Raw genomic sequence first — 23,159 nt, forward strand, 5'->3', positions numbered from 1 at the left:
TGCTACGTATCCAGGACACTTGTAAAATGTCACATTCTCTTCTCTATCCAGGCAACTGTGATGTCCATAAGCTTTTAGTATACATCTTGAAGACTTTTTTCCCCAGAAAGGGGGACTTTCAAAGGCCCATTTCAATCAAAATATCACCAATATTTTACTTTCCAATATGCTTCTGCTGCACGTACATGTCGTGTATTTTGACTACCCCAAGAACAGGGGGAATAGGGTACAAACGCATGGAAGCAGCCGCAGTGTTGCTAGGATCAGGCCAGAGACAGAGGTGAGCAAGGTGTTATGTGAAAGCCGGGAATTGCTGGCAGCACTCAGCGGGAGACAGCATTTGAGGACCCTTGGGCAGGACTCTTTCAGCAAATCGACATTCTCGCTGCCGTTGCCACCAGCTGCTACTGCTCTTCATCATCATTTGCCGTTCTTGCTACCATGTGTTTACTTGACAGTTCAGGGACACATAGGCTGTCTAGTGTCCTCTACTATTCTTCCTTTTACCATACTGTAGTCTGGGCCAAATTGATAGTCAGGTGAGCAAGCAGGTTGCAATGGGTGGAGGGGAGAATCAGGTTCAGGGGATCTGACCTGCGGGCTCCTGCTGGAGTGTGGGCCCTCAGCAGATGCCCAACCCTTCCTACCTTTGGTGCCAGCCCTGGGCGAAAGGGCAGGCTTCCAGGCCTGCAAATGTTTAAGTGTGACTAGAAATAATAAATGTAATTTGAATAGCAGTGCAAGGCATTTCACCATAGTCCAGAAGATGGACCTGGCAGCCAGTATGCTTGCTCAGGTGGTAACTGTAGATGGGCAACTTCAAGGTGCCCCGACTCTACCATCCTACAGCTCTTTATAGGCCCTACAGGACACGTGTGGGTGGGTGGTGATGCTGCGCCAATGCCAGTGAGTTTATGAGGGCTTGAGGGGGCTACTTTATACCAGGCAGTCTTCTACTTCGGAGAGCTGGCAGGGGACAGTCCTCTGTCTGAAGTTGCCTTCTCTTTGATAGGTTGTGCATGCCACCCCTGGTTTAAAGTAAGAGAACTGTAAAGGACATTAGCAACATACAGTACAGGGTTCCTGGGCATTCTCCATCCAGACCTGCTTAGGTTCACAATGTTGCTGTACCATAAGTCCTCAGACTGTTTCCACCAGATGGAAATGAATGCGGTGAATGCAGGCAAAGCTAGAACCTACACTTCGCATTGCATAAGAGCAATGACAGTGCTCTCTCTCTCTCTCTCTCTCTCTCTCTCTGTGTGTGTGTGTGTGTGTGTGTGTTGTTCTTTTTCCAGCATCAGTAAAGTGGTGAAGTGTGTGTTTTAAAATCTGGGTGTAGGGGTCCTCTTGCCTTCTATATTTTCTAAAGTTCATGACCACAAGTCAAGCGATTTACTTGTGTCAGCACTGTAAATAGCTGTTGCCAAGTACATTTTGTGAAATCTTTTGAACACTGTATTATATGTCAACACAGGCTATTGCCAAAACAAATATAGTAGCATGGTGTGGAGTGAAATGAGCATTGTTGGTTCTTAAATGTCTACCTTGAAAAGAAAAAGAATCCCTTGTCCTTAGACAATTGGCATTTTGGAAGCCCTGAGTGGCTGCTATCTTGAGTATGTGCCTTGCTGCATATCAGAAATAATCTAGGCATGATGCAGAATGTTTCCTGGACTGTCAATCTTCAACTAATCCCCTAGAAAGAAAAATAAATGACCAACACTGGAAATACGTAGAAAATCAGTATTGTTATCTTTAGATAAAGATGTTAAACTGTAATAATAATCAATGTTTTTATCCATGATGGAAGTTGTTAAACTTCAGCTTTGCAAGAAGATTTTCTGGGAAAATTGTCAGTGGGTATGCATAATCCTTGAGCCAGAAATAAATTCCAGGTTGGGGAGTTCAGAGAAGGGATGGGGACATTGTTGCATGGCCATCTTGCATTACAATCTGGCCTGCCAGTTTCCCCTGCCTGATCACTGCCCAAAAATAAAGCAGTTTCTCTGTTTCTACTCTAAACTCGAGGGGTTACTTTCTGTCTTTTATTCTGTTTCGACTCCAGCATCTGCTAAGGGAAGCCTGGACACACATTTCACATGCCTGAGTAGCTTACAGACACGCTTACCTACACAGATGTACTATATGTATTCATACACCTCGTGCTGAAGTTAGGTGAGCATTCCCACACACAGAGTAAGATGTCTTTTGGAGCAAGTGCAGTCACGGAAGGTCAGCTCAATGAAGACATACCAAAATGGTATGTCTCATATTTCTGTATCTTCCAGCAGGGTAACACTTCTGTTTCTGTAATCCGGGGGTGCAGAACCTCCAGTACTTTGGGGTTCCCCAGTGTGGCTTTCCAGCCCCTACTCCTTCCTGCGATCACTGATCATTGAATGGTTTTCTGGCTTTTGTACCTCTGCCTGCCTTTCTAAAATGTTGAAAAGCATCTCCTAAGGCACCGGCAACAAGAGGTAAAATATGCTGCTTGTTTTGGTATTTCGGCAGTGCCCCTTTTTGTCTGGAATGTGGTCCTCAAGGGCTGCTCCAGAAAAGTATCTGGTCTTGAAAGTGGAAAAGGGTCAACACACCTGCCCTAATCTCACTCTTTGCCCAGTGTTTCAGTGTTTGCATAGCTTGCTTGCACTTTCAGATTGTGTGGGTCTGAGACCCACATGCCACACGTATCTAAGAGTCCAGCTGAATCCAGGACACCTGGCAACGGGACCCTTGGAAATTGCTCTGTGGACACCAGAGAGACAGAGACTGGCCTGATCTCTGCTGCATTTCAGCACCTCCCAAAGGTGACTGTCGAAGGCCAAGGGAGGCACTGCAGCTACCAACTCAGCCAGGATCCGGTGATGCAAGCAAGCCATGCTTTTATAAAGCCTGTCTCTGGAGTAGCTGATAAGTCTGAGCAAGTCTTTGCTGCTTTCAGACTTTACTTAATTGTCCGCCTGATAAGTGCCTGCTCTGCATCCAGGCCATCAGCCCTGACCTGAGGGACTAATGCACACAACCAGGATAGTACATTGAGAATGCAGTTTGGATAGATCTGCACATTGTTCCTCTTCCTCCCAAATGGAGCCCCTGTGGTAGACTTTTGTGCAAATGACTTTGTGAAAATGGGTGAAACCCAACCATGCTGTTTCCTGAATTTGTGTATGGAGGAAGCTGTTCACAAGACTGATTCAATGTGTGCAGATCTACTGAGAGCAAGGAAAGCAAGCTGAGTGACTTCACAAATCAAAAATTTTTACAATATAACACTGGAAGGAAGAGATGGAAATCAGCAGTGAACATGCTAAAACGAAGTCCTGTTTCTCATTCTCTTAGGGGATGTGAAGTGCTTTGGAGGAGACTGTTATGCACTTGCGTTTGGTGTTCCTGCCGCACTTATGGTCATAGCTCTTGGTAAGTAGAACATTCTGCAACGAAGCACTGATGGTGATACCATCTACCCCTGAGCAATGCCATATTCCTTAAAAAGCTATGTAATATTAGCCTTAGCAGTGATCAATCTGGAATCCTAAACAACCTTCCAGGTTTGATTCCTCTTCACAAGAACTTATGACTGGATTGGATAGATAATCCTAGAACATGTTTGGATGTAAAGGCTCTCCTTGGAACCCATGAACTAATAATCAAATGCAGAACTACTTCCTAGTATGCGTGCAATGCATTTGTATCTGTACTGCATAAGCACGGCCTGCCCCTATGCATCTGAGCTTCCCAGATGTAGAAGACCTCCATTCTGCGATTGCAGCTTCCAAGCAGATTTGGGTTCAGAATTTGCATTTAAGCACTGCATGTGCCCCATCAGTGTGGTTCCACAACTTGCCTGGGAAATGATGGCTTCTGGAGAATAGCACCTTTCATGGCTTCCAGGGGCATACATATCATGTGTTGTGATTCATTCGTAGCCTCTCTAGAGAACCAGCAGGATACAGCACATTCTCTGTCCCAGAGATACTAGCAACCAACTGAGGTGACAAACCCTGAATTAACTCTGAACGCTCTGGCTATGGCTTGCTGAAGTTCTGTCTTTTGGTGCTGGCTCAGTTCCTTCTGGTATTAAAGAAATACAAATCAAATTCGCTAGCACACCTAAGCTCCTCAGATGCTAGGAAGTTCTAACAGCAAACCCTGAAGCCCTAAATCAGAATGGGACCAGGATTTGAATAGGCTCCCTGTTCATCATCTCTCACTCCAACGTTACGGGGTCTGAGGTGTTCCAGAGTACAGAACCAGAAATGTGAAAGCTGGAAAAAGCCAGAGAAGTGAGTGCATTTTATTAGTCTTTCTCCTTGTCTTGCTCTCCAGCTCTCCTCTGCTTTTAATGCATTCACCTCCAGTAAGCTTGTTCTCGTGCTAAATGTCTCTGCCTAGGAACCCAGTGCGGGGGGTGGGGGGAGTGGTGTGGAGGGATGATGGGGCCAAAAGGAATGCCTAGCCAGAGGATGTTGTTTTCCCTCTTCCACACCCTTTCTCTTGGCACTCGGCCCCATCACAGCTTAGGTCCTGCTTTGATGCCTGGAAGCCAGTCCTGCTATTAGGGAGAGAAAGCTGCATCCTGCGAGCATAAACTTTGGGTAAATCGAAGAACCTCTGAGGAAGAAGTGTCCAAGCCAATCCTCTATGCCTGACTCATCCCCGAGGCGACTGCGGGTCAAGTGCTTAAGAACAGCCTTTCTGCTTCAGAGGAAGTCCAGTGTCGCTCCTGCTGCAATGACAGAATGGGTCAGGGCGTTTCGCTCCCCTGGGTGGGACAGCAAATGGAGCCTGCTCCCCAAGGCCAGGCCAGCTATTTTGACAGCTGAACCCCACGGGGGCCTCTCCCTCCTCCCTGGCCATAAAATGCATCAATAATAAATGCGAATAACTAACAGCTTGCTGGCCTCCCTGACTTCACTCTGCCGAAAGGTAGAGCCTGCCCTGAACAGCCTTGGACATGTTTGCAAGCCAGGCACAAAAGCAGCGGCCCTTCCCAGTCTCCTTTCTTTATCTCCAGCATCTGGTTTATCTGGCAATCAGAGTTCTAATGCCTGAGGACTGGAAGTTCAGTGTAGCCTTCATGCTTCATAGCCTAGCTGTGTTTAATGGGCCTCTGGCAAAGAGAGCATGAAAGGGCCTCTGCATAATTTCCCCAGGGTAACCAGGTCAGAAGCCCTCCTAGCTGATTGGAGGGACGTGTTTTGCATGCACAAGTTTCCAGGTAGGCTTGGAGAGAGCCCCCCCCACCCCCGCCGCCTTGGAGAGCCACTGCCAGTCAGTGGGATAAGCAAGTTGTAGCAGTCCAACCTTTGGTAGTACCCAGACATTTTGTACTATAGTTCCCCTAAGTCCCAGTCAGTGTGGCCAATGGGCAGTTGGCCAAAATCTTCTAAAGGGTGCCATACCTACCCTCTTGTCGAGCTAGATGGACCGAGGCTCTAATTCATGCAGCTTGTTATGTTCCTATGGGCCTTATTGCTTTCCCTGAGACAAGGGTCTTTCCAGTAGAGAAGACTAGGAGAGGCCAACAGCCAGGAGCTGATGGTTCAGGAATAGGCTTCTTCTCCACGCCCCATCAAAATAATGCATTCACAGAATCGCAGAAGCTTTCTGTGTAGCACTTGGTTTCTTTGTGCGCATTTACTGAATACTGGGCATCATCTGGCATTGTCATGTGAAAAGTACACAACAAAGGCATTCAAGGGGAAACATGGGAGCAGGTGTTGTCCTTTCTTTGAACAAGGCTACCAGAAAGGGATTTGTCATTGTTCCCATTGTTCCTGCTGTTCTCCCACCCCCACAAGCATCCCTCAGTAGCGTGAGGCTGGCACAATTGAATTTCCAACCATTCAGATACAAGCATGAAGATCATATTTACAGTTTTTCCCCCTTCTTCAAAATTTGTGGCATTTGTAACTGTGGCCCAAGGCATGCAAAGAGAGAAAAGCATTGAGAGGGCACATGAGCACAAACTAAAGGCCAGCTATAAAGCATACTTATTTTTAAGTTGTGGGTGTGTGTAAGCATGCGTGCATGGCAACACATAGCTGTGACAGAAAAAAAATGTCACAACAAATCAGATACCTTCACCAATATTTCATTTCTCATAGTGACCAAGATAGGAACATTCAGATACGGGGCTTCTTTTTCATAGATAGGAACTCTTGCTTCTGCAGGGATTTGTAATGGAAATAAGAACTACATTGTGCATAATGCTCACTGTCACCATAAATCCCTCTTCAGGCTTTCATTTTTGCATCAGTGATTAAATAGAACAGAAATAATTGTAAGGCTCACGGGCAGCTGCCAGCCACGAACGAGCAAAATTAAGTCTCTGGAGAGGTGCTGGGGTGGGGGGGGGGAGACAGTAACCCTCGATTCTGAGATTCAGTGGCCCCCCTGGAGGACCCCCTCCAAAATAAGTGGGGGTGCTCAGACCCTGCAGGGCCCCTCCACTACACCCTTGGGCTCTGCATGCCTTTACAGAATTCCAAAGCAGTGCCACTGCATCCAGCAAAGACTTTGCACTAGTTTGGCACAGCAGGGCACCCCCCCTAGTCAATCCCGCAGCCCTTCACATTTTGTCCCATGCTGTTCTGGATGCTCCCCCAATTCTCAGGACCAATTTTCAGGGAACAGGGGCTGCAGGAGGTGTAGAGAAGATATACAAAAAAGATGCAGACATGCTTCCCACTAGTGGAGAGCCATCAATGCAAGTAACTCCTTGTTTTTCTTTTAAACTGCAATTCTTTTACAGTGGTGTTTATTGCTGGAAATGGAATATACAAAAAGAGTCCCCCACAAGGAAATATCTTACTTGAAGTTTGCAAATGCATTGGGGTAAGTATGCAAATCCATGATTCTAAGACTGTAAAAGCATGTTTTCCATTTGTATATGCTTGAATGCACATATTAGTGTTCAATTGCCCCCTGGTTGAGGAGATCTTAACTGATCCATTCTGTGAGTTTCACAGTACCACCAATCCTATTCAGGTCCACAGAGAAGTCTTCATCGATAAGGGTGGGGGCAAGTCTAACTCCCCCTCAAGGATCAGAGTCCTGATCTGAAAAATCTGCACAAGACTTTGCTCTCAGTGATGCCAAGAGCCAGTGCCAGATTGGACAAGGAACTTAATCCAAGTAACCATTTAGGCACTATGTCAGTACAAAGAAATCTTTGTGTTCAATTCCATTCAAAGTCTGAGTGTCTTTTGGAGCTAAACCAAATAGTTCATTGAATACATAATAAATAGACCTTTTACCATCCATCTTTCTGGATAATATTACTTTACTCTAGGATTGAGGTCACTGCAACGATTTATACAGTTGAGGCATCCAGGATCTAATACGTTGGGCATCTATGAAGTTATGAACGGTTTGTGACGGGAGAGATTACTTTCCCTTCCACATATATTAGAATTCAGGGTCACCTAAAGAAATTTATTGGTAGTTCTAGATTCATTACAGGCAAAAGGAAGAACTTCTTTGTCCAATGATTAATGCATAATTATCTCAGGTAAAAGAGAACATGGCTAGACTGGACATTGCTAACACATGGTGTGACAATAGCCATCAGCTTAAGATGCTTGAAAAATGGCTTAGAAGGCTCAATAGAAGACCGGTCCCTCAGCTGTAACCCTCTATCTACTTCATGGGATTCTTCACCCACTGAATTCATTGGGACTTACTTCTGAGGAGACATGCACAGGATGGGGCTGCCCAGGGCACTATCACAGTTAAATGGAACATCCGTGTCCTGAGGTGGCATAAATGATAAATGGATGTTGGAGTGAAACACAATCATCATGAACTTCTCATGGGGAAGAGTGTTGGCCTGAATGAAACTTAGATTGACACAGCAAAGCAGTACTTATGCTCCTACTTCTTAAGGGTGGAGAATCCACTTCTTTATCCTTTATATTGTCCAGACCAATATTTCACAAATAAAGGGTACTGTAGACATGTGGTCAGCCATGGAGTTGCATATACGGAGCTGCCTAATATCACTGCAGTGGCCCATTTTTCAGAAGTCTCTGTGCCCTGTCTGGCACAGAGGAAAAATTAAATATTTTCTTCTGGCAAGGAGAGATGGGGAGAGAGGGAATGCTAAGGATAAAATCACAGGCAATTGCCTTTTCCATACGTACAAATTGAAATTTGCTTAACTGGTATTGATCGGTATTAAACCCAGGGTCATATGTGCCCAAAACAGTCCCTTCCTTTGATAATGATGTACTTTATCTTTTGTGGAGGTCAAGCAAAAGAAAAGGTATATCTTGATTTAAGGCATGGATATAGAACTGGGAGGGGGGGGAGATCAGGTTACATAAGTAACATGGAAGTAAGTAGTGGTTTTTGGTAGTGGACAGATGGATAATAGTACCAGATAAACTTGGTAAGAAACACACCTCTGTAAATTGCTAACTTTCTCCTCTAGTTTGCTTTTACAAACCGGATAAGGAATCGTTCCCAGCAGATACCTAAAAGAGAGCACTGGCTGGACTGGGCATCAGAAAAATACTCAGTAAGTTAAAAATATTATATCTGAAATATTTATATAATTGTTGAGAGATTTCTATCAGATGTGTTTGAATGTAGGTATTGGTATGAGCTGCCCTGATGCAGTACCTGAATTTGAGCAAAGAGTGATGATAGCCTATAAAATCCAGGTGACAGCTCTCCAAGGAGGTCAAGATGGTCCAAGAAGGGTAGATGTTGACAAGATGGATGTCTCATCCAGGTTCTCCTCTTTGTCCCTCTAACCAGGGGAAGGGGCAAGAAGTTTGTGTGTGAAAAGCTGGGAGTTTGGGAAGGACTAAGCCATCTTCAGGCATTATGCCTTTGCAGGGTTACCAGCATATGAGTGGTAGAAAAGACTCCCTGAGCTCATCACCTCCATCATATCCTTGCCCAGTGGTGTAATGGTTCATGTTACTTGCAAGTGCTCTTTGTGACTGTCCCCATCACCACATCCACAAAGAGAGTCCACAATACAAGCAGCTCTGTTGATCCATATCAACAAACCAGTTGTAGGTATGCCCATCTCCACCGGGAACAGGTCTTTTGTAAAGCTACTGGGGTGAATTGGCAATCTAGGCACAAACATTCCCCAGTGTATTTACATTACAACAAGGAACAATGCATTGTAGCTAGAACAACTAATTTCTCACCAGCTAGTATGCAGATGGCAGCTGAACTCAGAGGGAACAGGGGATTCTGGGGGAGGTGGAAGATGACATCCCTGCTTACGAAACAGTGCCGGTGCTGCATCCTTGTGAATCTTGCCTCACCAGGCTGGAACCACCACTCTCCATGCACTGGGGGAAAACACCTGCAGCTGGGAGCAGAGGTTTCCCTCAGCTGAGGACTCCATGTGGCAAGATTCTAAACCATGCATGGAGCACACACAAGGATCTCCGGCTCCTCCTCAGATTGGTGCAGTGGAGGGGGCAGAGACAAAAAGCATGTTCTTTCTATCGCATCATCTTAACTGCACACTTGGAAAATATAACAGAGAAAAAGGGAGCTCAGTTTTGCAAAGGGCATAATTCTATACATTTATAGATAAAGTCCCACAAAATCCAGCTGGCTGGCTGGGGAAAGCTGGGAGCTATGGGACTTCTTTATGTCTAAACATGCATAGGATGGCACCCTAAGCACCTTTTGCTACTGGGTATCTTTCTGAAGATCTAATGACTTTTGTTTTTTGAGTGTTTACAAATAAACTCAAATATTTGATAGGAGGATTGCCAATAAGCCTTCACTGACATCCATTCAAAGGATAGCAAACTGGATACAGGCAGCACTCCTGGAACAGCTCAGCACTTTTAAGGGGAGCAAGAAGAGTAACAATATACCCCTCCAATAAGATCTGGCCTATCAGAGATCCACAGGAAGAAGACAATGATGAATGAACTCCTCTCACCTCAATTCCGAATCCAATTGACAGCATCATCAAAAGATGCTAAAAAAGGATGACACACACACACATTCTAAATTGGCTTGCAATTTGTGTTTGTACATAAACTCCCTATATAAGATGCATGATATATGATCCCACTTGGGAATAATAGTGTGGTGCAGGGAAATTGCCACCAACCTTGTTGAAGGGTTGTTGACAAATTTCATTGCCCTCCTGCCAAAACGAACCACCCAAGAGCAACAGAGTGTTTTACATCTGGATAAGGGTCAGTAACCTACCCAATTTTGCCATCAGGAAGGTATATCCAATACCAGTTTCTTGATGCATGTGTCTGTATGACAGATATATTTGCAAACATATGTTTCTTGCATGTTCAATTTATATTTTTGGTGCACACATGAAGATATAAGATCTAAGATACACTGATTTCATGTGTGTCTGCCTGCCAGGTTACTTTGCTGCTTCTGCTTGTATAAAGTATTACTTTATCTTCCTTACAGTATATTTACATCACTTAAAGAGTTGCTCCTACATTAGAAGCATATACTTCTCTACATATATTTCAGGGTAACTGGACCACCGCTCATATCTATGTGTAGTTTCCTTTTTGTCAACTTCCAAAGCTATTGCATCAAAAATGTTCCACTCACACAAAAAAAGTATGGATTGGAAAGTACCTGAACACAATGCAACACTGGTGTCCTTTTACAGCATGAAAATAAACATTATGGAAAGCATATATTTTCCTAGATGGAGATCAGCACCATGAAATAAAATTATAATGTCTGAGGTTATTATCCATTATCCTTGTCTGAATGCCAGGGCAGTGAGCGTGTGGGCCAGGACAGCCATGTGGCCTGAGCCCTTGACTCAAAGGGGTACTCAGGTTAAGGCATTTACTAATATTTTTAGCAATCAATAAGTTTTACAACTTGTTTTTATGTGCATCTCTGTTGCACCAAAATGTGCAAATTTAAGCAAATACGAGTTGTGATTTTATTTATTTTATTTATCTTTTTGTTTATTTAATTGATATAGATATTTCCATATTAAATATTTTAACAATTTTAAGATTTTAAACTGTTCATAAATGTTAATAAAAGTACTTTTGTTCTGTTGGCACAAAACTAGACAGTGACTGATGTATCTTCTCAGTTAAGCTGCTTTTGGCTGGTGCTGGATCAAGTACATGTTGAACAGTAGAGAATTGTTATATTTTAGTGTCTTTACAATTGTATGTCTAGATAACTAAGGAATTATGTAAGCATGAAAATTTTTTACTATGGTAACTAAGAAAGATGGTTGGTTGGTTCGCTGGTCAACTGAGCACATATTTGGTAGCTCGTTCATCACCACAGGCTTTAGTAGTCATATAGCTCAGATTCCATGTGAAGAATTGTGCAAACTCCAATTAGTTTCATGATGACATACATTTAAAATTTTTGGACATTACCCCACTATGTATCCATATCTCTATTCACTATCTCATATATGTCAACAAATAATAATTCAGATGATAAAACTCCACAACTCCAGCAGGTAATATTTCAACACCAAAAGTAGGAAAGTAGTCAAGAAGGAGATGTGCCAACAGTAATAGATGCAGAAGATTCTGTGTATAATCAAGAAACTCAACAGCAATATGGAAATTGTAAATGTTAAGTAGCAAAAGTAATTCATGAGTCCTAGAGTATAGAACAAGCATGATGCTGAAGAATGCAATATTTCTTCATTTTTTTTGCTGAAATTCCCAGTGAGATTCCATGAGATGCTGATAATGATTCTTTCCTTACTGCTATGCCGATAAAACTCCTCCAAACTGTGAATCTAGTGCAAGAGACTGGAGTATGAAAAACAATCTCTGTATCGTGTACCTCACTTCATTTTGAACAAATTCATGCAAATGCATCAGATTTTGTTGACTGGTCAGGACACAGCAGGTTGGATCTGAAATTGCTGCTAAATTGGGCACAAAGAGTGCTCATCAATGGCACCTTCTCAAAATAGAGGAAGGTAACTATTGGGATGCTGCAGGGTTGAGTTCTAGGCCCAGTACTCTTCAACGTCTTTATTAATGATTTAGATGAGGAAGTACAGATTTGCAGGCAATACAAAACTGGGTGGGATAGTAAACACCTTAGATGACAGAGTGAAGATGCAGGGTGCTCCTGATAAACTTGAATGCTGGGCTAAAAGCAACAGAATGAGATTCAGCAAGGAGACATGCCAAATCCTCCAACTAGCAAAAAGAAAACAAATGCATCAATATGAGATGGGGAACATGTGGCTCAGCAGAACTGAAAAGGAAAAAGAACTTGGAGCCACTGGGGGCAACAGGGTAAATATGAGTCAATAATGCAATGCAGCCACGAAAAGGGGATCACATTAATGCATTAATAGAAGTATTTCTTGCAAATCTCAAGAAGTAATACTTCCCCCGTACTCTTCACTAGTCAGACCTCTTCTAAAATACTGTGTCCAGTTCTGGGCACCAAGATTTAAGAAAGATGCAGAAAAATTGGAAAGGGTCCAGAGGAGGGCAACAAAAATGATCCAGGGTCTGGAAAACACAGTCCCATGAAGAGAGACTGAGAGAACTGGGCATGTTCAGCCTTGAAAAGAAAAGACTGATGGATATCCTCTATAAGTACCTCAAAGGCTTTCAGAAAGAAGAAGGGCAAGGTCTCTTCTCACTCATGCCAGAGTGTACGACAGGGAATAATCAGTTTATGTTGCAACAGCCCAGATCCAGGCTAGATATCAGGAAAGGTTTCCTCACTATCAGAGCAATATGACAGTGGGAACAGTTGTCTAGAGAGATGGTGAGCTCTCCCACACTAGAGACATTCAAACTGGACAGCCATTTGAATGGGATGGTATACATTGCTGACCTGCAACAGCAGGGGTTTGGACCCAATGGCCTTCTTGACCCCTTTCAACTCTGCTATTCTATGATTCTATAAAAGACTGAATGCCATCACGTGAATTCAACATCACTTACACAAAACTGTATTGCATGGAAATCAGCCAATAGGACAGCATCAGATAGAACTTCAGTGAAGAATTTATTATCTACCAAGCTGAATTGAACTCTGTATTGAAACTAATAACTGGGTAAAAAGCCCTTCTGCAGCACATTATGAATACCATCCTTTTAATTTCTGAATGAGCGTTGTCTTTTTTAGTTCCAGTCAATCTATTGGTGATCAAGGAAATAGAAACTTTCAAGGCATAGAAAAATCCTCAGTAAATATGACCTACTTTTATCATGTTAAACATGTTCAAGCACTGCAAGAAACTCAAAAGCACAAGTTAAGTCAGTTATCTCTCTACATACACACAAAATGAATTTATTGAACTATCTGAGTCATTTGTACAAACAATTCTTGATGACATTTGAAATGTCAAATATTTTTCAATCATTGTTGATGCCACTCCAGGTAGTTTTCAAAAGAACACAGACTGCTATAGATATTCGATAGGTTAATATTGTAGACAGCTCAACATTTTCAACAGAAGGTTTATTGGTTTGATTATTTCATGGGGAAAACCATGGGGGTGAGGATTTTTGTTTGTGTAGGAAAAAGTCTGGAAGCTTTTCAGTTAGATTTTCCAGTCTGTATTGGTCAAGTTTATGACAGTCCTTCTTACAGGGCTTGGAAGTACAAAATGTACTCGCAGTTCTAGTTGCACATAATTCAGGTAGGATTTTCTGCCACTCTGGAAATCACACACAAAACTTCATAGACATCAACTGTGCTGAATCTTGCAAAGAGTTAATTATTTATTCCAGAACTATTCAACAAATGTACCAACTCTTCAAAGGTGGCAAATTCTGAAGCATCATCTTCTTGTTTCATTGTATAGGATGCCCAAGATTCTGTGTCCTGCATGGATTGAGGGTGTGCAGTCAGTTGCACAGCATTTGAATTCAGCAAGAAAAGTTTTAAATAAATTTGAATTCCTCACTGTCCAGGTTCCACTGTTTGAGCCGCTGTCCAGGCTCAAGCACATGCCCAAATTCGGATGCCTTCTGATGTTATCTTTGTAGATTACAGTTCTCACTAAGCTCCACCAAGCTACTCTGGTAACTGGCATGGATTGCCTCACTTGCTGTTGGGTAGGATAACATCAAAGCCCTTGCTTAAAGTCATTCAGTAGAATTGTGCACAGTACAACATGAACCTAAGAAAGTCTACACTGGTAGTATAAAATATTGGCATCTCATCTGAGTTCTCTGCCAGTCATGACTTTGCAGCTGAATCTACTGCCAAGTCACATTTTAGGGTCAGTGTCTTCTTCGTCATCCTGGACTCAGTCCTACACATTGATGAGAGTCATAGGGAATTACTTGCACCCTTTTTGGATCTCTTTGCTAGTTTAGTGCACTGAATAATGAAGATTTGCTTTCTGCAGCCAAACAGTTTCAGCAACAGTGGAACAAAAACATATCAAAAGATCTCAGTGATGATGTTATTTTCCTCAAATGAATATATTCCATGAAATTTAAATTGGATTGCAAGACAAAGGAATTGCTTCAAGAAATGCTCAGATTTGGAGTCTCAGGAATGTTTCCTGGCATCATAATTGCATGGTGCATTTTGTCAGTTTACCTGCATCAGTGGCCTCAGGTGAACACACATTCAGTGTATTCAATCAAAAACTGCCTTCATTCAGTGATGAGACCAGAACACTCAAATGAGCTCACCTTGCTTAATATCAAATATGACAATGCATGAAAGCTAAATTAAACCTCAATAAGTAGGGTATTTGCACAGAAAAAAAATCTAAGAAATAATTTGTTGAATTAAAAAATATTCAAACCATGTCTCGTGTGGGGGAGATGCTTAATTCTGTTTTCATTAACTGTTATTTTTGTTTTCATTCTGGCTAGTGGCCTCAAAAACTGGAATTGGTCTGAGCCTCTCTGGATTACTGAGAGGCCTTCTGTTGACGATTCTTGTTTCTAACCTTGCTTGGTGCGTCCCTTCACAGAACCAGCTGATCACAGAAGTTAAAATGGTGACACGGGTCTTGTTTCTTTTTATCCCGCTGCCAATGTTCTGGGCTCTATTTGATCAACAGGTAATCTGCACTAATACCAAGTGTGGTTTCACTGCATCCTACACCTCTAATCTGAATGTCTGCATGTGATTCAAAGGCAACACTCACTAGCAATTTCCATTAAGGGTGAATTTTGTCAATACTACCTGACATTTCCTTTATTTTTGCCTTTGCCTAAGGTAGCAAATTATCCTAGGCCTGTCCTGGAAACTGGCTATTGCAAGGTTCTGCATTTGATTCTATGCCTTCCTTGCTTGTGTGCAAACTTCTATCTGTTGCTTGTTTGCTGGATGTCACTGCTCCATTGATTTCCTCTCTGCTCTGAGGGTCATTTTATCTTTCAGACAAATTGATGGCAAGGTTCTGTGCTTGATCGGGAGATAATGCATAGATTGTCTGTTGCTTGCAGGGATTTGGCATGTTAAAGAAGTATGTTTAACCTGCATTTCCATGTGCTGAGGTCTAATACAACATATTTTGTGGCCTTCTGGGGCAGGGACCTAGAGTGCTGTCAAGATACTTCATATCCTGGCAACACCAGTTTCCTCACTGCCACCACCCAGAATACCCTTTACCCAACTCCAGGGCTGGCTTCCTGATCTTGGAGAGGCTACTAGCTTGGTTCTTTCGGCTGACTTTATTTTCCGGTTGGGGGACCGCGACTGGTCCAAGGTGGGAATCTGAAGTGCAGATTTCAGCTCCAAGGTGGAAATCTGAATTCTTCGTCATAGCCTCTGTGCATCACACATATGGGTACTGCGCCTGCACAGTGTCCGTGGCCGGAAGATTGCCAGCTAACGGTTTTTGGCGGGAATCTCCGCTCCCCCTCCCCCCCGTGGCCTATAAAGAGCGGAGCGTCCGCCATTTTGTTCAGTCTTTGCGACCGCCGTTCGCTGTGCCTTGCTTTTGCTTTGACCGTTGCCTTTGTTCTCGATCGTTCCATTTCTGTTTCCCAGTTTTTCTCCTCGCTTCCAGTTCATTGTCCTGCTCCACATAGTTCTAGTAGTTTTTCTCTTATTATTCCTTCTTTTTCGATCTATCTGTCTATAAAAACAAAAAACAAAAATATATACTTACCCTCTGCGTTGTCTCCCTCTTCTTCTTTTTCTGCAATGGCGCAGCGAGCGGCCTTCCACAAATGCGCAGAGTGTGGGTCAAAAATGGCACCAAGTGACCCGCATGACCTATGCCTCCTCTGCCTGGGAGAGGGGCATAGGACAGATAAATGCGCTCATTGCCTGGCCTTCTCCAAGCAGGCCAGGAAGAATTGCGAAAATCACCTCCGGAGACTCCTTTGGGATCGGGCCCTTATACAATTGGACCCGCTTCTTTCCATCCCAAAACCTGGCTCTGCTTCTGTGGCCCCACCCTCACGGCCTTCGGACGAAGGTGCATCTGCTTTGGTGGCTCCCTCTGCTTCACCCAAAAAGAAGCACGAGAAGCAGAAGCATGCCGAATCCGAGAAGTTGGCAGGCCATAAGAAGGCCAGGAAGGAGAAGGTCTCCAAGCCTCCTAAGAAGCCCAGGAATCCGGACCATCCGGACCGTCCCCGACATCGGGACTTGGAACCGACGGGCCCCTTGGTACCGGCAGTGCTTATGGTACTGACTCTGCCTGAACCGGTCCTTCAGGAGGCTATGCGGGTTACCCCTCAAGGGTCTCCCTGCCACGTGGTCGACCTCCCGCCTGCGCCCCTTCCAACTCTACGGGGCTCAATATCTGACGGGGAAATCCAAGACTGCCCCCCAGGGCAAGGTCACCAACACCCATGCCCACGGCCACCATGGAGGCAGATGTTGGACTGTCCCTACCGGGGAGCTGGAGGAGCCGCTCCATGGAGCAATGTTCGGAGGGCTGGCGTCGCCCCTACTATCATACTTGGGGTGATCCACTCTCCATAGGATACTACCCTGCTCCCAGGGGACGATCCTCTCCACCATCCTGTAATCAGCCATGCTCGTCAGATCCGAGACGGGCGTCACCTCGATCCCCTCAGGATGGAAGCAGCCACTCCTTCTCCCCAGCGGAGTCGTCATCATCGGCTCCACCCTACTACGGTGCCAATTCGGCCGACTTGGAGGTCGACTCAACCTCCCCGGACGTTGCTGTTACATCCCAGGGTCCTGCGTCACCGGACGAGTCCCACGTCTCCTTCGCAGAGCTGATGTCTAGACTTGACCAGTCCCTCGACATCAACGCCATCCAGCGTCCGGGACCGACAACGGACAAGTTCTATGATGTCATATGCGGGAAGCAGTCGACATCTATCATCCTGCTGCTCATAACCACCTTGCAGCAGGTGATGACACAGTCCTGGGATCTGCCCTCAAACCCTCAACCAACGTCCAGGAGGTAAGAGTCGATGTACAGGGTTCGGGAGGAGGACATTCCCTTCCTCCTCCGCCATCCCAAACCGAACTCTGTGGTCATCGAATCCTCACAGGGCAGAGGCGAGAGGGCACACGGCACCGAGGGACAAGGAGGGCCGAAAAATCAACTCCCTGGCTAGGTGAGTCTACGCTGCTTCAGGCCTGGGGCTGCGCATATCGAATTACGAGGCGACATTGGCGAGGTACCAGTACTTCATTATGCAGCGCCTCCACAACGTCACCTCGACCCTCCCAGACCACCAGGGTGACCTCGCTAAGGTCCTGATTAAGGAGGCTATGCAGGTTGTGGTGCAGCAGTTATCTACGGCAAGGCACCATGTGGATGCTGACTCACGGGCCTTGGTCGGTGCCATTTCTCTCCGGAGGCATGCATGGCTTAGGAACTGCAACTTTCCAGAAGAAACCAAATGCCGGATAGAGGAAATGCCTTTTGACGGGTCCGGGCTTTTCCACTCACGCACTGACCACAAGCTTAAGAAGCTGCATGAATCACAGATGACGGCATGCAGGACGGAGATACAGACCCAGGCTAGACATAAGTGGTCCTGGAATCGCCCATCCTACAGGCAGTCATATCAACCGAGACAACAGCCCCAGCACCATCAGCAGCAGCAACAGCAGCGCTGCTGTCCGCAGCCCCAGCAACATTTCCAACAAGGCCGCCGCCGTTTCGATGATCGGAGGCAACGTTGACGGGACTGGTGAACCATTCTTCACACTCCACTAATACCCACCCCCCTCTCATCTGGGGATTGGCTCCGAAGCCGACTCCCCATTTGGGAGTCCATCACATCTGATCGATGGGTATTGTCCATCGTTCAGCACGGCTATCGAATAGAATTCAACATCGTTCCTCCATCGAGTCCGATCCGGTTTACATCATGTTCACCAGTACTGCTCGACAAAATACGTCAATTTCTTCGTAAAGGAGTGATTCGTCAAGTATTCCCATCTGATGGACTCCACGGATTCTATTCCAGATACTTCACGGTCCCGAAGCGGGATGGTGGTCTACGTCCAATTTTGAACTTACGTGACTTGAATAAGTTTATTGTACCAAAACAGTTTCGCATGACCACCCTTCAAAACATCTTGCCGTTGCTAAGGAGAGAGGATTGGTTTGCCTCATTGGACTTGAAGGACGCCTACTTCCATATTTCGTTTCACCCGAGTTACAGGCGTTTCCTTCGTTTTGCTGTTGCACCCCATCTTTATGAGTTTACAGTTTTGCCCTTTGGATTGGCTACGGCTCTGAGGGTATTTACCAAGTGCATGGCTCCTGTCTGTGCTTTCCTATGCCTCCAAGGCATACAAATTTACCCATACCTCGACGACTGGCTGTTAGTGTCGCAGTCCAGGGAAGGACTCCTCGCGGCCATCCATACAACTTGTGCCCTATTGAATAACCTAGGCCTACGTATTAATACAGAGAAATCTTCTCTTCTTTCGACACAGACGCTCACCTTCATTGGAGCCCACTTGGATTTGATGTTGGAAAAAGCCTTCCTCCCTTGGGACAGACAACAGACTCTTGCTCGCCACATCCATCGAATGCGACAAGATGGAACGGTCCCGGCGAAGTCTATCCAGAGGATCCTGGAGCATATGGCTTCCTCAGTTGCCATAGTTCCGCATGCCAGGCTTCGGCTCCGTCCACTACAACTTTTTTTCAACAAGGTGTACCATCCTCAGAGAGATCCACCGTCGAGGTTGATTCGAATCCCATCTTCCGTGCTTCACTCTCTACTTTGGTGGTTGGTACCGACCAATCTGACGGTAGGAGTCCCCTTCAGGGCTCGGCCTCCTACGATAACCCTCGGTACCGACACGTCTCTTCTGGGATGGGGAGTGATATGCTCCAGCCTATCTACCCAGGGTACGTGGAATCGTCGAGAATCCACGAATCATATCAACTTCCTAGAACTGCTGGCACTATTCAAGGCCCTGTGCTCTTTCGAGGACATTCTTCATCATCGGGTCGTTCAGGTAACTTCGGACAATATAGCTACCGTCTTTTATCTGAACAAGCAGGGGGGAACAAAGTCACCGACTCTGGCCAGACTTTCTATGAAAATTTGGGACTGGTGCATCCCGAGAGACATCACATTGATGGCTGTTCATCTCGCTGGTGTGGACAATGTGCAGGCAGATCTTCTCAACAGGCACATGTTCACCTCTCACGAATGGGAGCTCGATCCTCGCACGCGCGACCACCTTTTCCAGCGCTGGGGGTTTCCCGACGTGGACTTATTCGCCACCCAACAGAACAAGGTGTGCAATGCTTACTGCTCGAGAGCGGGAATCGGACACGCATCCCTAGGGGACGCATTCATGATCCCTTGGAACAACATGATCTTCTACGCCTTCCCTCCGATCCCTCTTCTGATGCGGGTCATAGCGAAAATAGTGCACGACCAGGCATCGGGGATACTAGTTGCCCCTTGGTGGCCACGTCAAGTGTGGTTTGCGACACTACTTGACATCTCTCACGGGGAATTTCTTCATCTACCATCGCTTCCATATCTTATAACACAAGAGGACGGCACACTTCGCCACCCGGACTTGCTCTCATTGAATCTAACAGCGGGGCGAATCTGATGACTGCCATTATTCCATCAGTGCCGGCGACGACTTCGACCGACTCGAACCCAGTCGTCGAATCCAATCACCTGAGCGCTTCCCCTTTCTCTGGTCTCTCTGTACCATCAGGTTCAAGACAAGACCCATCGAATTCAACACTTTTGCACCCTGATATTCAACATATCATCGATTCTGCCTTAAAGCCGTCCACAAGGAGGTCATATGCAGCTAAATGGAAATGTTTTTCCACCTTTGCCTAGTCTCGTTCGTTCTCTCCATTCCTGTCATCTATACATCAAATTCTTCAGTTCCTGTTGGAACAGCACCATTCCGGATTGAAACCATCATCCATTAAAGTATATATGGCTGCAATAGCCTACTACCGTGGCTTAGTCGACGGATCACCTCTTTTTTCTCAACCTATCGTCAAAAGATTTTTGAAGGGGCTATATAATCTTAACCCATCAGTTAGAATGGTGATGCCCACATGGAGCCTTTCTGTCGTTCTACAAGCCCTTACGAAGGCCCCCTTTGAACCATTGGCGACAGTGGATCTGCACTTGGTCTCTTGGAAGACGGCGTTTCTTGTGGCTGTCACTTCAGCCCGAAGAGCCAGTGAGCTTTGCACTCTCCGCATAGACCCTCCTTATTTGAACTTTCACAGGGAGAAGGTCGTTTTACGCCTCGACCTGTCTTTCCTGCCTAAAGTGACTACACCTTTCCATACGGGGCAAGACATTGTGCTGCCTGCCTTTTTTCCGTCACTGTCGACTCCATTGGAGAGATCTTTGCATTCACTCGATGTTCAGCGTTGCTTAGCCTTCTACCGATCGCGGACGGAGTCTATTCAACGTTCCAATAAGCTATTCATTAAGTATTCTGCTAGGGATCAGGGCGATCCAGTCACTCCACAGAGACTCTCTAAATGGATAGTCCATACTATAGTCTTATGCTATCAACTAGCTAAGCTCGATCTGCCTTCAGTTCCTTGAGGCCATTCTATTAGAGCCATTGCAGCCTCATCTGCCTTCGCATCCGGGGTTTCGCTTGATGATGTCTGCTGAGCCGCTACTTGGGCGAACGCTTGCACCTTCGCCAGACACTACCGTCTCGATGTTCAAGCTCGACGGGATTGCTCCTTCAGCAGAGCTGTTCTCTCCTCCGTTCTTCAATGAGGACACCTTCCTTCCTCCTTTATGGTAAGCTTGTTAATCTACCCATATGTGTGATGCACAGAGGCCACGACGAAGAAAAGCAGGTTGCTTACCTGTAACTGATGTTCTTCGAGTGGCCATCTGTGCAGTCACACAACCCACCCGCCGGCCCCGCTTGGTGTCGGTGAGTGGATACATCTTTCGGTACCGACGATTCCCTTTTTTCCATGGTACCAACCTTCCTTTTTTTTCCTCCATCTGGAATTTCAAAATTTTTCCATAAGGTGGCACACGTTCGGTCACAAAGACTGAACAAAATGGCGGACGCTCCACTCTTTATAGGCCACAGTGGTGCGGGGGGAGCAGAGCTTCCCAACAAAAACTGTTAGCTGGCAATCTTCCGGCCACAGGCACTGCACAGGTGCAGTACCCATATGTGTGACTGCAAAGATGGCCACTCGAAGAACATCAGTTACAGGTAAGCAACCTGCTTTTATCCAAAGGCCTGCAGGAAAAAAAGAAGAAGAAATGTGGGGTGTGAATTGAGCCTTCTGGCAGCTATTTGTCTTCAATAGATTTCTTTCTTTATTTGTACAAATATACAGTGACACAAATCTATGGTGTTTACATAATTCTTATCAGGAAAAAAGAAAAGAAAAAAGGTATAGCAAAATACTTTCATTAATTACTAAATTACTCATTAATTTAATGCAACGCTGCTTAAACCTTTAAAGGAAGGAAAGCAAAGAGAGTGAAGAGGCATTCTCTTGATAATTGTAATTTCAAAACAATTCTCTGTGTTTTTGTTTTTTTTGTGAGTATTCCATCTTACTATTTTTAGTCATGCAAGCAATTATCCATATTTTCAAAGAGTATGACCTGTTGTCTCCATGCACAGCTCATGGCATTTGTAATTGTTTGTTCTCCACTCCTAGGGTTCTAGATGGACGCTTCAGGCTACTAAGATGAATGCTGACTTCGTAAGTGGAAAGATGTATTCACGATAGTGATATTTATCTTTTTAAAAAATTAAACTCACTTTTTAAAAATGATGGACTTGCATTGTATACAGGGTCATCCTTATATTGATTTTTTTAAAAGCAGGTCTTTAAAGAGACAGTAATTATATCCATAATGTCTAGGAAGCCTAAATTGCTAAAGTGAGAGCAATAGACTATGGAATGGGTTGGAAACAGTAAGTAGACCCAAACATTCTGCTCAGGGAGATTCAAAGAATTCGTGGAAGTCAGTGGTTTGCTCAGTGATAGCACATCTACTTTATATGCAGAAGGTCCCTGGTTCAACCCCCAGCATCTCTGGTGAAGCCCTGGTTGGTCACTGCAAGTAAGTGTTGACATAGCTGGGCTGGATGGACCAAGGGTCTGATTCAGTGTATGGAAGCGTGCTGTGCTCCTGAGTCCCTGAGAGCATTTCAATCGACTTTCCATCCTAGCAGTAGTAGTGGCAGTAGTAGATTCAATTTTGGGAATGGAAATGTAAAGCAATCACTGGACATATGCTTTCCATAGATAATGTCCCAAGCTCAGACCCAAACAATTCTTGTAAAGACAGGGCGGGGGGTCAGCAAATAGAGCTGGGAAACACCTTGTTAGAAAGTCACTGTTGGTTAGTGTTAGAATTGTGTGAATCAGCAAATCTCAAGTCCCACAAGATTCTTTGAATCCCAGCTCAGAGTTCATTCCAGCCTGTGTTTCTATCAGATTGTGAGCTTTATTTTTTCTTCTCACACAAAAAGTATGTATCACGTATATATAATTAACTGAGTACATTATTTGAAATGTATGTATTTTCCCCACTGATTAAAGTTTGCATTTTTAAAGTACATTCTTTTGTTCTGCAAGTCATTCAGCAAGCTCAGAAATATATGGACTTGGACCATAGTTCATATCTGAATCTGTGTTCGGTTCTGGAAAGTGCAAACTGGGTAAATTCTTGTGAAACATGAAGCAAAACTAATTGTTCATTTATTCCTAGTCAGAGTAGACAGGGAAAGATAGATCAATAGCCCAACTCAGTATAAGGCCATTT

The 23,159-nt window shown here is 44.8% G+C and overlaps 1 protein-coding gene across 1 annotated transcript in view; it reads left to right on the plus strand.

Moving 5' to 3' along the window:
- Positions 1-23,159, plus strand: part of SLC15A2 (solute carrier family 15 member 2) — an 83,740-nt gene that overhangs the window by 32,139 nt on the left and 28,442 nt on the right. Inside the window, exons 8-12 of the mRNA XM_044438269.1 lie at positions 3,343-3,420; positions 6,758-6,840; positions 8,438-8,524; positions 14,918-15,007; positions 22,046-22,090. Coding sequence (XP_044294204.1) covers positions 3,343-3,420; positions 6,758-6,840; positions 8,438-8,524; positions 14,918-15,007; positions 22,046-22,090 — 383 coding nt within the window. The remainder of the gene's footprint in view (positions 1-3,342; positions 3,421-6,757; positions 6,841-8,437; positions 8,525-14,917; positions 15,008-22,045; positions 22,091-23,159) is intronic.

The sequence above is a fragment of the Varanus komodoensis genome, unplaced genomic scaffold (genome assembly GCF_004798865.1).
Source record: "Varanus komodoensis strain SLA01 unplaced genomic scaffold, ASM479886v1 scaffold32, whole genome shotgun sequence".
In the NCBI taxonomy this organism is placed as follows: domain Eukaryota; kingdom Metazoa; phylum Chordata; class Lepidosauria; order Squamata; family Varanidae; genus Varanus; species Varanus komodoensis.